The 12,830-nt window shown below is 54.3% G+C and overlaps 1 protein-coding gene across 1 annotated transcript; it reads right to left on the reverse strand.

The window, feature by feature from the left end:
• Window positions 1-189: 189 nt before the first annotated feature.
• ITGB2 (integrin subunit beta 2) lies at window positions 190-12,560 on the reverse strand. The gene is made up of 16 exons (XM_017838099.1): window positions 12,441-12,560; window positions 7,257-7,329; window positions 6,841-6,929; window positions 6,358-6,541; window positions 5,975-6,145; window positions 5,531-5,772; window positions 5,036-5,191; window positions 4,749-4,844; window positions 4,526-4,615; window positions 4,190-4,330; window positions 3,753-3,937; window positions 2,797-3,041; window positions 2,358-2,577; window positions 1,987-2,192; window positions 1,710-1,876; window positions 190-1,446 (listed from the first exon to the last, which is right to left on the reverse strand). The coding sequence occupies exons 2-16, from the start codon at window positions 7,324-7,326 to the stop codon at window positions 1,384-1,386; spliced, it is 2,325 nt and encodes a 774-aa protein (XP_017693588.1). The 5' UTR covers window positions 7,327-7,329; window positions 12,441-12,560; the 3' UTR covers window positions 190-1,383.
• Between the last annotated feature and the right edge of the window lie 270 nt (window positions 12,561-12,830).

Below are 12,830 nucleotides of genomic sequence, written 5' to 3' on the forward strand. Positions count from 1 at the left end.
TGTCACAGGCCATGCCACGAGCCTCCAGCATCTCCTGGGTCTGTGCTGAGTTTCTGTGAGGGGTCTGGCAAAAGGTTTTTTCCAGCCTTTCAAGATTGGGGGGGGGGAGGGAGTGGACTTTGATGAGCCATCAGAGGTATAATGCAAAAGTCCTGCAGAAGTCTGCAAAAGTCCCTTGACAATCCTAGAATGCATAAATCATTAACCGTTTCAGTCTCTGACAACTTTATATATTAAATCTTTATTCACGTTAAACCCCTTCAGAGAGCAAATGAAGACGTGACACACTACAACCATATGCAAATTAATCCCAAACTGAAAGCAAATAAGGAACTGTACCGCTGTTTCACAGGAGCAACCCCACAATGTGAGAGCAATTGGCTGCTGTGTGTGGTTGGGATAAGTGCTGAGCAGGAGGTGCTCCAGGCACTGCCAGGTGTTTTGCACAGCTGGCTCTTGGTATGTCTGACCAACTCAAAGAGCAGGGAGAAGATCATGCCCTGAGGGGTGTTGGAAGAAGCTGTGTCTGAGCTCCAATCTGCACAGAATTTTTCAGCTGCTCAGTGCCAAGGTTTCATAGATCAAACAGTGGCTCTTTCACCTCCCTGCTGTGCAGAGGACTTCAAGGCATTATGGAGGCAAGCCAGGCATGCAGGAGCCCAAGCAGAACCTAGCCTGAGGTAGGTCTGAGAGGAGCACATCAGGAAACAGTTGATGATTTGGGAAAAAGATTCAGTGCATGTTCCCCAGCTGCTCTTCATCCCTAGGTAGAGGTGCTTACTAGCCCTTAGGGCACATCGCATCACTGCAGCCTCCAGAGCAGACTGCCAGCCCAGAGGACCCTCCACATCCTACTCAGCAGTGATTTCTCTGGAAACCAGTGCATAGTGGTGGAGACCAGTTCAGCAGGGGAGGGCATGGAGCAGCCTAGGAGCAGATCCTGCTGGAGCAGAAGAGACATGGCAGTTTTGAAATCCCAGCTCAAAATCAAAGCTGGAAGCACTCTGTGAGCTCGGCTGGCTTTGGGGCTCGGTGTTTAAGACTCCTGGTAGAAGGCAAAGTTGTCAACAGGAGATGAGACAGTCAGTGACCAGTCCAGGAGCTGCTGCATGTTCCCATGGTGAGGCCTGCTCTGCAGTCCCATCCACAGCAAAGCTGTGTCTGTTCCCTTCTCCCATCCCCACTAACCCAACCATCGAGCACTAGGCCAGGACGCTGGCATGGCACAGTCCCTCAGCCAGCACCTGACGTGGAAGAAGGGAACAAACCACAGGATAAAGAAGAGGAGGTGGGAGCCTTAGTTTAAGATTTCCTTAGTTTGAGGTTTCTTTAGCTTGGCATTTCCTTATTTAACGGTGGGTCCCAGCGCTGCCAGGCATTGCCTCATTCGTTAAACCTGGGGTTGACAACAGTGGTGGTGGCACTCTTGAAGAGGGGATTATCAGCCTGAAGGGAGAGAAGTGAGAGGCTTGTGTTGTGCTGTGTTACCTGCCCAACACCTCCCAGTGCCATGGGCACAGACAGCACTGGCAGAAGAGCCCACAGGCTGTTTAGCTCCCTCCAAACTGCAGCTGGTCTGAACAACAGGCCAGTGGGGAGGGCTCAGGTCTACCTGGCTACCTCTGGGAAGGATGTCCCCTCCTGCTGTCCCCACCCCAGGATACATGACCATCCCAGCACACCCCGGTGCCACAGACGGGCTCTCTTACGTCATTCCACTTGGCTTTGGACTTCTCCTTCTCAAACCGGCGGTATTCCCGGCGGTCAAACAGCTCTGTCAGGCACCGCCAGATGAGCAGGACCACCAGGCCAATGAGGACCACGCCAGCAATGGTGCCACCCACAATGAGCGCGATGTTGGGAGGCTCCGGGCACTCTGCGGGGCAGGCAGACCATGCTGGGCTGCAGCAAGGTGAAGCAGCAAGGCTGCCACGACAGGGCTGGCAGCCTGCCTGTGGCAGGGCAGGGGAAGCGGGGCCGGGGTACCTTTTTCAGGTTCGATGTAGACGGTGTATATATCGTCACCATCCTCCTGGAACATATGGAAGGACATCCAGCAGTTCTGGGAATCCTTCTCCCTGCATTTCCTGCTGCCCTTGATCAGCTTCTCGGACTTCCGGATGTTGGGGCAGGCCTGGGAGCAGTTCTTCTCAAAGGGGCCGCTCCCGAAGGCCTTGCACTCCACACAGGAGCTGCAAAACAAGCAGCCACAGCTCACATTTGCAGGGGCACAGACCCACTCACCTGGCTTTGGCCGCAGCTGGGCTCTACCCAGGAGCAGGCAGGGCTTGCCTGCCCCTGCCTGGGATACTGGGGATCTCTGCTGCCCCCGTGCCCTCTCCGTGCGCGTCACTCACACGTATCTGCCACAGGGGGAAGTGCAGCCTGGGCATTCCTGGCAGAAGGGGGGCTGGTACCCGCCCCGGCACTGGCAGCGGTTGCAGAGGCAGGTCCCGCGGAGGCTGCACACGTTCTTGTTGGCGTTCAGGCAATCCTCCGTCGACTGACGGCACTGGCAGGCACCGCCCTGGTACCCAGGCTCGCAGATGCACTGCCCGCAGTAGCACTTCCCGCGCTCTGGGGGGGGGGAAGACCTTTCCGATTCTGCAGCCATCCAGGTGACCCTCCCTCTGCCTGTGCCTGGAGAGCATCACCCACCCTGCGCTCGCCACGCCACCCTCCACGAGATGCTCAAGGAGGTCCTCCGGGCTGGCGTGGTGGGACCCAGCAGCCTCAAACCCATGCCCTCAGGTTATGACATGAAAAGGCATTAAATTCTTCTAAACAGCGCCTCACCTGGGCCGCCGCAGGGGAAGCCGTTGTGGAACTCGCAGTTCGTGCTGTCGCACTCGCAGTAGGTGCCGTAGATCTCCCTGCCGGGCACGTCGCTGGTGTGGCAGACGCACTGCCCGCACACACAGTCCCCCAGCCCCGAGCAGATCAGTGAGCTGTTGTCCTTCCGGCAGCTGCCCTCCAGCTCCTTGCTGGTTTTGCCTTTGGTGTCACACTCGCAGTTCTTCCCCGTGTAGTCTGGGTTGCAGCTGCCGCCAAAGGGGAGGAGTGAGCTCAGGTCAGCGGCCACCCGAAATGCCGTGGGACATGCACGGGGCCCAGACCTCTACCGCAGCAGAGCAAATCTGGGACAGCCCCACAGGAAACCAGCGTTGGTTAGCATGTTGGTGCTAAATCCATGCTGCAGCAGGGTGGCTGACTGGGAGGAAACCTCAGAAATGCTGCTTCCCCCCCGTCATACTCACAACACCAAATGGTTGCCCAGAAATTATTGTTATAATTTCCAAACCTTGCCAAGGAGATCTGAGTATTTCCTGAGGAAACCCCATCTCTTCCTCTCCCTGTCACCGAGGGGCCATGAAGAAATAATTATACTAAAAGGCTTAAGTGAACTGCAGCCCAGAAGTGTCATTTTGAGAGATTTCTACAGAAACCTGTGTCTGCTCAGTAGGTAGGTTGGTGGATGCTTTGATATTGGGATGGATGGTTGCCTAGTTGTATGGATGGAGGTCCTTGGGAAAGCAGCAGAGGCTCCACCAACAGAAGTGGCAGCTCACTGTGTCCCCTGCCTCTCTGAATGCAGGGTACAGTTCCAAGGGAAATGCATGAATCCACTTCCCCAAATAAAAAAATCTGTGCAAAGGTGCAGAGCCCAGGCCCTGGCTTGGCTCAACATCTCTCTCCCAGCAGCTCCCCAGATCTGGCAGCATTTGAAATAGTGTTTTGGGCAGTGCACACACCTGCAGATCCCACAGACGATGCTGCCCTGACCACTGCAGGCAGCCGGGTCGGGCTGCTCATCACAGTGGCAGTCACAGTTGCTGTCCACGTGGACAGTGAGGGTGTCTGTGAAGCCCAGGGGCCGGATGGTGAAGGACTGGCTTTGGATGCACTCCTTGGCTGTGACCTTCACTTTGAAGATGACCTAGAAAGTGCAGAGTAAGATAGAGAAGGGCCAGAAGCCCAGCTATCAGAGGGTGGTATCAGCCCTAGGCTGAGGACACGCACATCCAGCACAATGGAGGATCCCCCTCATCCCACAGCAGTTTGGACACTCTTGGTATTAAATTAATGTAGACAGAAAGCCTGGAACAGCAGCCAGGGTTCCTGTCATTAAACAGGATGGGCATCAGGAACTGTGCAAGCTGTGGGGTGCTCCTAGTACAAGAGCACATACCTCATCGTTGATCTTGACATTGTCGCACTGGCCTCTTGCTCCATCCATGGTGTCCTGGTTATTACTGCATTTGGAGTCATATTTGACATCCAGGACATCTGGCAGGGTGGAATGTTCCAGGATGATCAGTGAGGACAGGTTCTGTGGGAAAATGGTGGAGAAAGTGCCACCAATCCAAGAGGAGACCAGAGCAAGGGGGTGTGGGGTTGCAGGTCAGGGTTCCCTCCAGCCCAGAGAAAAGGGGCAGGGAGCACCCCAGGCCGGGATCTCAGCTGCCTGAAGTGGTTCTGGAAATGCAAGTGATAGCATTGGAAAGGTGGGAACTCCAGCACTTACATTGTAGGCCACCTGGATGAGTTCAATGATATTGCTGGAGTCCTCGTTCAGCTCTCCCACTGCTGACTTTGGGATCATCTCACTGAGTTTCTGCCAGTGGAGAGCAAAGAGGTGAGCATTCCCTGCCACATGACAGCGGAGCAGGAGACAGTGGCAGGAGGACACTGTCCCTGTCCTCTTGGGAAGGGAATGGAGGCACTTGGACCATCTGAAATATCCTTACCTTGTAAACATCCACCATCCTACTGGTGACAGCAAAGATGGGCTGAATGTTGTTTTCGGCAAGTTTCTGGACCAGCTGGCCAACAGATGGGTAGTCCTGGGTGGGGAGAGGGATACCAGACTCTGCACTATCTCCCCCACTAGCAGAAGAGTGGACAGTTTGGGTATGGCAGCACAAATTGTGGTGACTATGGTGACGTTCTGGCCTCTGCAACAGGGGTTTTTTTACATGACAATTTTTTTTCTGCCTGAGGGTGTGGAGACGCTGAGCAGCCCCCAGGTACTTACGAACTCGTTGCTCCTTTTGTACATGTTGTCCTCCAAGTGGCACTGGCCATCGTTGGGGGTCAGGATGCCCGCAAGCTTGCCATCGCCGGCGAAGTGGAAGCCGTCATCAGTGGCATACACCAGCAAGCGGGTCACGTTGCGCCAGCCTATCAGGTCCTGCAAGTGGCACAGAGAATGGCCCCTGCCCCTGTCCCTGAGTGGGGCTGGGAGGACAGTGCCAGTGGGCGTGGTGTGGCCCTTGCCAAAGCCTCATGTCAGCCACAGCACGGGGCAGGGGGCACGGGAAAGGTGGGTAACAGGAGATCAGGGTCAGGAAGCTCTGGGGTAAGATGCTCTCTTGTGCTCCCCGGAGTAACCTGCCCTGCTGCCAAATCAGAACTCACACACCATGGGCTTCCAGAGCCCAGCTGGAGAGGGGCAGAGCCACCTCCTGAGAGCCAGCCTGTGTGTGGGTCGCAGCCCCCATGGCTGAGCGGGGCGGCCGCAGGGACTCACCCCACACACTGCTGCCTGCATCATGGCATCCAGCCCCCCCTCTGGGGCGTCCAAATTCCCCGAGATGAACTGCTTCCCCACTTCGTTCTCAAACTGCTTGGCATTGTCGGTCAGTGACAGGATGTGCTTGAAGGCGAAGGGAGGCTGGCACTGCTTGTCCTTGTTGGGGCAGGGGTTCTGCAGCTTCTCAGGGTGCGTGTTGACAAAGGGCAGCACTGTCTTGTCCACAAAGGAGCCAAACCCTACGGCAGCCAGACTGCAGTTTCAGGGAGAGGACACAGGGCACAGACAACCTGCTGGCTACAGTGTATGTGTCCATGTCCCTTGCCCTGGCACACTCTTCAGCCGGGCAGAGGACATCCACTGCCCAGTGCCCTCATCCCCCTCCAGCCCCGCAGCTCTTCCCAGCAGCAAACAGCTGTGCCAGGCCAGAGACAGGCTCACCAATGCGTCGAGAAGGGGTGGTGCTCTCCAGTGCTCTGAGCAGCTCCCCTCCCAGCTTCTTCACCTTCTGCAGATCATCCAGCATGGAGTAGGAGAGGTCCATGAGGTAGTAGAGATCAATGGGATACCCCATGGCACGGCGAAACTTTGCCTCGAACACAGCAGGCTGGCCTGCGGGACAGGGATGCTGGGATCAGCTGCCGTGTTGTGCCATCTCGTGCCATCACCCACCCCTCTTCTCTTTGGGAAAAAAAGAGGCGGAAATGCAGCCTTTGGGACAATGTTGCTGTGTCCCAGCTAAGTCTGGGGGTGAGCGGAAGGGTGTTGGGCACGCTGGCCAGCCCACGAGTGCCAGGGGGTCGGGAACACCAGGCAGAGCGTACCTATCCTCAGTTTCAGGCGCACCTCCTGCGGAGTCAGCTGCACATCGTTGCTTAAGGGACGGTCCTGTGCTGTTTTGATGTCGTTGACTGGGAACTCAATCTCACTGCGTGGGCACCCCCTCTGCTCCAGCTGCTCGATGGTGTCGCAGCGGATGGAGTCCGGCTCGCCGGCTTTGGTGAAATTCTGTGTGTGGCAATGTCAGCAGGGAAAAAAGTCAGAGGAGCAGGAGGTGAACAGGCATGTTCAGAGATGACCCAGCCCCCATGCCAGGTCTCCAGGGTATTGATGGAGAAAAGATAAGCTTCGATGGGTATTGATGGAGAAAGATCGTGTCTGTCAGGTCCCTCCTGGCCCCATCCACCACACAGGACAGGAAACACTCCCACAATGCAGCCAGGCAGAGCCAGGCCGGCAGGGTGACCGTCCTGCTGCCTATTAGCTACTGCTGGGGGTTCACATCTTGACAGGCTACATGGACCTACCAGCTTCTTGCACCAGGCGCAGCCAGGACCAGACCGGATGCAGTCCCTGCACGTCCCCGCCTTGATCTTGGGGCACTCCATGGAAAAGGCTGAAATGGAAAGAAGACAGAATGGGCATAGGGGGCACTTGGGGAAGGCTGGTCTGCAGCAGCAACAGCCACAGATGCTCAGACACCCAGCACCAGGCACTCGTGCTGTCCTGAGCCTGCCCTACCTATAAAATCCATTCTGGGGGCCCTGACAGGGTCCTCACCTGCCTCACTGTCCCTCAGCTGGGGGACAGATCCCTGGAAGCGCAGGATCTGTCCCTTGCACATCTCTCAATGCCATGTTCCCACTGCTGTTGGGCCGCACTTGGGTTCCCCCCCGTCTCACTGCCCACGTAAGGTGCTGGGGGGAAGGCAGGTCGGGCTCACCTGTCGTCACCAGCAGCAGCACCCAGGTCACTGCTGGCAGCTGGAGGCAGCGGTCACGGTCACGCAGCATCTTCTGCAAGACAAAAGCATTCCTGTGACCACCTGGGATGTGCTCCAGGAGTGGGGCAGCCACAGCTTCTTTGGGCAACCTGTGCCAGGGCTTCACCACCCTCACAGGGAAGAACTTCTTTGTAATATCCAATCTAAACCCACTATCTGTCACTTTAAATCCATTTCCCCTTTGTCCCATCACTACATGCCCTTGTAAAAAGTTCCTCTCCAGATTTCTTGTAGGTACCTTTCAGGCACTGAAAGGCCCTGATAGAGTTACCCCTCAATAAGATTACTCTTCTCCCTATATAATTATATCTACATAACAATGTAAAATCTCAAGCATTGCATCTAGTTTCATATTAGATGTTTTTTCCACTTCTGTGTCAAGCTATATTTGGATGGAAATTGGAAATTAACAAAAGGACCATTTCTATTAATTAACTAGCGTGGTGTGCTTGATACATGGGGAAAAAAAAAAAAGTCTGTTACAACTTGCTTTACATTTGACTGATTCATCAAGGAAATTAAGTATTTCTTGTAGTGAATTAATATGAGTTTCCCTGCTGAAGGTTTCTAACAAGCAAGGGTCTCCACCACAGTCCCATCTCCTGGGCAAGCAGAGAGGCTGGCTCACGCTGTGTGACACGGTCCAGCCTGCTGGTGTGGTGACCTGTCCTGGTTCTGTCCAGGACAGGGTTAATTTTTGCAGTAGCCAAGAGGGGTGTTGCCAGGTTCCTCCTGGTGAGCGCTCATGTGTGAATCATTCGCCTCTCTTCTACCCTCTGTCATTACTGTAATAGTGTGGTGGCCTTGCAACATGGATGCACATGGGGAAGTGAGAAAAGAGGAATTTGTTAGAAGAAGAAAAAGGACTAAGAAAGCATGAAGGAACAACAGATGTCACTCTTTTTAGCAGTATTAGACACAGTGTCTGGAAATCAGGTCATTAGTTTCAAAATAGCTCTGAGTAAGAAAACAACCACTCCTAAACTCCTGCCATCACGCCCTCCTGTGAACTTGCTGTATAAACAGCACAGAGTGACATGGAAATGAGAAAACAAGGGAAACCTTCAAAAAGCACTGAGACATGTGAGTACTGCCCAGATCCCCTTCTGAGATGTCAAGATGTCCTGTCTTAGCTCATTATCCTCTGTAAGATACCAGACAAGCTTAGGATGACATTGGTCAGCCTTGAAAGAATGTCTGGTTTCCTCCTGACTGTAGAGAGAAGGTCTAGGTAGGTTGGTGGGTAACGTTGGCACAGTGAGGTTTGATGCCCAGCTGTGGTATGGAATTGGAGATGTGCCAGGACTCTGAGGCCACCATTGATTATGGCGGGGGCCATCTGGAAGCCCACCCTGCCCTGGAGCCAGTCTCCCTGGCAGAGGTCCACAGCCAACACCACAGGGCTGCACAGCCAACAAGAGGCACCTCTGGGGCCATGCAGCCAAACTCTCATGATGACATGGCTTGGGAGCTCACTCTGCCCTGGCTGGTGCAAGACCATCCTATGGTGGGTGGACAGAGCCCTTCTCCACAAAGATATCCTCTGCAAGTCCCTCTCCACCAACACAGTCCCCTTTGGTAAGGTTTTAAGGGCATCATTTATTGTCACAGCTGCAACATCCCTGTCTGTGTGACATGCACTCCCTGGGCTTAGCTGTCCCAACACATTTCTATCACCTCCAGATTCTGCCAGCACAGCTTGAGCTTGTAGGAGGGAAAAGTGGCTTCCGCCCTTGTTTCCTGTAGCACCCGGTGATCAACACCCCAAATGCGCCTAATTAGGCTCCAGTTCGGCTACAAACCAGAAGTTCCCACACAGGGTGTGGGAACAAAAGCCACAGATTTAGTGAGCTCCTGCTATTCCACCTGCTCAGTGTTTCCAAATGTTTAATTCCTGCTGCCATGCCAAAGTGTGGGGCAGCGATGGAATAGAGCTCTGTGAGCAACTTGTTCTTGCTGGAGGTTGGAGTTTCCTGCTTACAGGCCCATCTCATAAAATAGAGCAAGTTTGCAACTAAAACAGGATTAAAAAAGCTCCCAAACCCAGGAAACAAAGTGGGAACCTCAATACACCTCCAGTGCTGGCTGCTATCAAGTGTTCATGTCATGGCCTGGATTTGGATGCCTATTTCATCCCCAAAGTGGTTTCTTGCCCTTGTCACAAGATCCTGAAGCACACCCAGATGCTAGGAGAGAGCAGCAGCAGGAAGCTCAACATTTCTTCTGTTCTGCCATGGAGGGAAATTACACCCTGGTGTGGGGGTGGGTGAGTGCATATGTGACGCAGGGTTACTCTCAAAGAGAACAAATAGGGCTTTCCGCCTTTGTCTGCCTCTTTACAGCATTCAGAGGAGTGCAAAGCAGGTTTTTGGTATGACTCTCATAAGCAGGGCCCCAGCATGGGCCTCAGCAGCATTTTCTCCAACCCCCTTAATGATCCCTCCGGCTCATCCCAGACCTGAGCAGCCACTGCCAGTCCTGGGTCCCATCTCCTGGGTGTGCTCTGCCTGTGATGTTGGGGGTTTTTTTCCCTTCTGTTTCATAAATTCAGGCAAGCAGAGGGGTGCTCATAGTCCATCCTCCTGCACTGGTGTGAAGGAGCAGAATTGCAGAGCTTTACAACCACCCTCAACCTGGGGTTGGGAGTGGGGTGCCGAGATCGAGCACCCCATCTAAGGGCAGGACACATTGCCACCAGGCTCTGCTTCCTGGCCAGGGCTGCATGGTGGCATCAGGGGAAGAAGCCTGCACCTCGGGACCAGAGTCCTCCTTGGCCCTGAGCTCTGATCTTCTCTCACGTATCTCGGGTGGGTCAGGATCAGGGCTCTGCTTCAGTGGGAGACTTTTGCAGAAGCCTCCAGGGTACTCCACCAGTGGAGCATCTCTCTTAGGGCAAAATGCCCTCCAAGGGTCTGTGAGCCAGAAGATGTGAAGGGGGCCTCAGGGAAGGTGCATGAGTTAAAAGCTGGGTGCTGTCCTGTATGTGGGCAGGGCTCAGAGCTGGAGCACGCCAGCACTCAGGGCGTGCTGGGGGATGCTGTTGGGATGAACAGCAAGCTGGGATTTATAAATAGGGCTGAAGGGGAAGTGTTGATGCCAGCAGCGATCTTGTTGCTATAAATAAAATGGGTGTTCAACAGCAGAGATGAGTGTCGCAGTCTCTTAGCCACAACTCCCCATCAGTGCTTTGCTAAACATCTGTTCTCCTGCAAAACAGGAGGACATGCACTCGTGTCCAGGATCCTGGCAGGACTCCTGGGGTGTTTGCACCATCCACCTGTAACAGTGAGGAGCCACTAGTGTCAGTGCTCCTGGGCACTTCCTCCAGGCATCACTGGTGCTGCATCACCATCATGCTGTGACAGAGATGCCAGGTACCACACCCAGCAGTGCTGCTCCTTCCCACCTCTCCAAACTGGGCAATCCCAGCCCCTGAGTACAGAAGGGAAATGAGCAAACTGAGAATGGGAGTGTGGATGTCACTTGACTTGGAGCTGTTCCTTCCATCACTTGGTTGTCTGATGTGGATAAATCCCACCAAGGCAGGTGGCCATACACAGGACTTACCCATCCACGCAGAATATCACATTCAGTGTGTGTGTATATGTATTTTTAAATATTTATATATATATATATATATAAAATACATGTATATATAATACATATAAATTACAGGGCAAATATAAAAAATAAAAATATACAAATGTTATTTTTAATATATAAAAAGAATATATACATTCCCATGTCCTATTTTAGGAAATATGAATATATTTTATATATCTTTCCTTCCAGCAGCCTCCAGTGTCTGCAGAGGACAGATCTGTGGGGTGAGCTCTCCCCTATGGGCACCAAGTCCCTAACTAGTCTGTGGCGTCCGTTTGCTCTGAGCACCAGGATCCCTGGGTGCCTGTGGGCCCCTTGCCCTGCCCTGTGAGGGAGGGAAAGAGGGATTTGTGCTGCTGGGTCTCCCTAGGTCAAAGCCCTGTTTGGGTGGGAAAGAGCTGCCAGCTGGTTGTCCTGCCCTGGGTAGTCCAGGGGCACCACGCTCTCTAGCACACTGAGATCACTCCTAGCAGCACCAGAATGGGAACAGAAAAGTGCAAAACCGCCGTGTGAAGCAGGATGTGACAGCTGTGATAGCAAAAAGCACCATGTAGGGCCTCCCCACACCTTGCAGCAGCCACGTTCCAGTGTCCGTGCTGGCCCCAGGGCACGATGTCACTGCACACGTTCACACCTTTGCTTCTCACCTGCCAGGAGGCTGGGAGCTGTGGCTGTGACATTGGGAAAAGCATCAAAAATGAGGGCCAGGCTGCCTTTCCCTGTCATCTGGGGTGTGCCCTACATTCCATCTGCATCCAAGAGCCACTGAGATGTTGGGAACGACCTGCTCTCCCCGGGGTCACTTGGCTGAGGAGTATTTGATGTGTGCAGCACACAGAGGTATGGAGGAGAAGAGCAAGGCTCTTACTCCCACTCCCAGCTATTCCCCCCAGGCCCACAGGGGTGCAGGGACAACCAGGAAGGTCTCTGCAATGGGTGGTGACACCATGCTGAGCCCCCTCAGGCTGCCGTCCCTGCCATGCTCACGCCATGCTGCCACGTCAGTTCCCTCTTTCCCACCAGACCCTGCAGGCAGGGAGTGAGATCCCACGAGGAAGAGGGGGGTCCCAGGAGGGGGACTGGCACAGCCCCCAGCCCTGGTGCTGCAGGCAGGCCCCTAGCCCACGCCGCTCTCCCCAGTGCCATGTGTAAGGGCGTGAGAGGAGCACACTGCTCCCTTTCTGCTCTGCTTTCTGAGCCCGCAGGGTGGTGAGGAAAGGTTTTTTTGGGGTCTGACGCCCTCCCCACAACAGCCACCTGCAGTTCCAGGCTCAACGCTACCTCCAGAAGCAAAACCATTACAGACTAGGCAAGCTGCCTTTGCAAAGGCTGCACAGACTGACCCACCTGTGGGAGGGACACTGCACCAATCCCCCTGAACTCGAGTGGCCAAAAGTTAGATCAGGAATGACAAAACAATTCCCTGGAAACACCAGAGCTACATAACCCCTTTGTTGCCTGGTTGCCTTCCCCCCCAGAAAGGAGGAACAGAAGCACAGAAAATAGAGATGCTGTGCTCACCTGGCATCCAGCCTTCACCTCTCTCCCGTGCTTGGTCTGGGATGAGGATGGTCTCACCCTCTCAAGCTTGGTTGGGAAAAGCAGCCAGGCATCCAGAGCTCTGCGATGTACCCCAGTCTTTCCTTCCTATTTCTGTCTTGCTGGAGGAAGGAGGAAGTCAGAGTGGTAACTGTGGGAGGGCGTGTTCCCCCAAGAACTCAGCCAGTCCCACTCATGCTGGTCAAACCCACAGCATCTTGCCTTGGGGGGCTGGGTCTCAACTCCCTGGGCTACCCAGGGGTCTTGCAGCCCTCCCACTGCACCCGGGAAAGGGACCCACCCAAAACCCACCCTTTCTGCCCACTTTTCACCTTTCACAGTGCTGCTGGGGACCATCCCAGACCCCAGTGG

Source organism: Lepidothrix coronata, unplaced genomic scaffold, assembly GCF_001604755.1.
Source record: "Lepidothrix coronata isolate B3197 unplaced genomic scaffold, Lepidothrix_coronata-1.0 Scaffold323, whole genome shotgun sequence".
Taxonomy (NCBI): domain Eukaryota; kingdom Metazoa; phylum Chordata; class Aves; order Passeriformes; family Pipridae; genus Lepidothrix; species Lepidothrix coronata.

Bases quoted from the DNA above. Each gene is read 5' to 3' on its own strand.
- ITGB2 (XM_017838099.1), bottom strand. From the start codon at position 7,326: ATGCTGCGTGACCGTGACCGCTGCCTCCAGCTGCCAGCAGTGACCTGG. The intron at 6,146-6,357 runs GTACGCTCTGCC...CCTGTCCCGCAG, and splicing joins GCGCCTGAAACTGAGGATAG to GCCAGCCTGCTGTGTTCGAG. The intron at 1,877-1,986 runs GTACCCCGGCCC...CCTGCCCCGCAG, and splicing joins CTACATCGAACCTGAAAAAG to AGTGCCCGGAGCCTCCCAAC.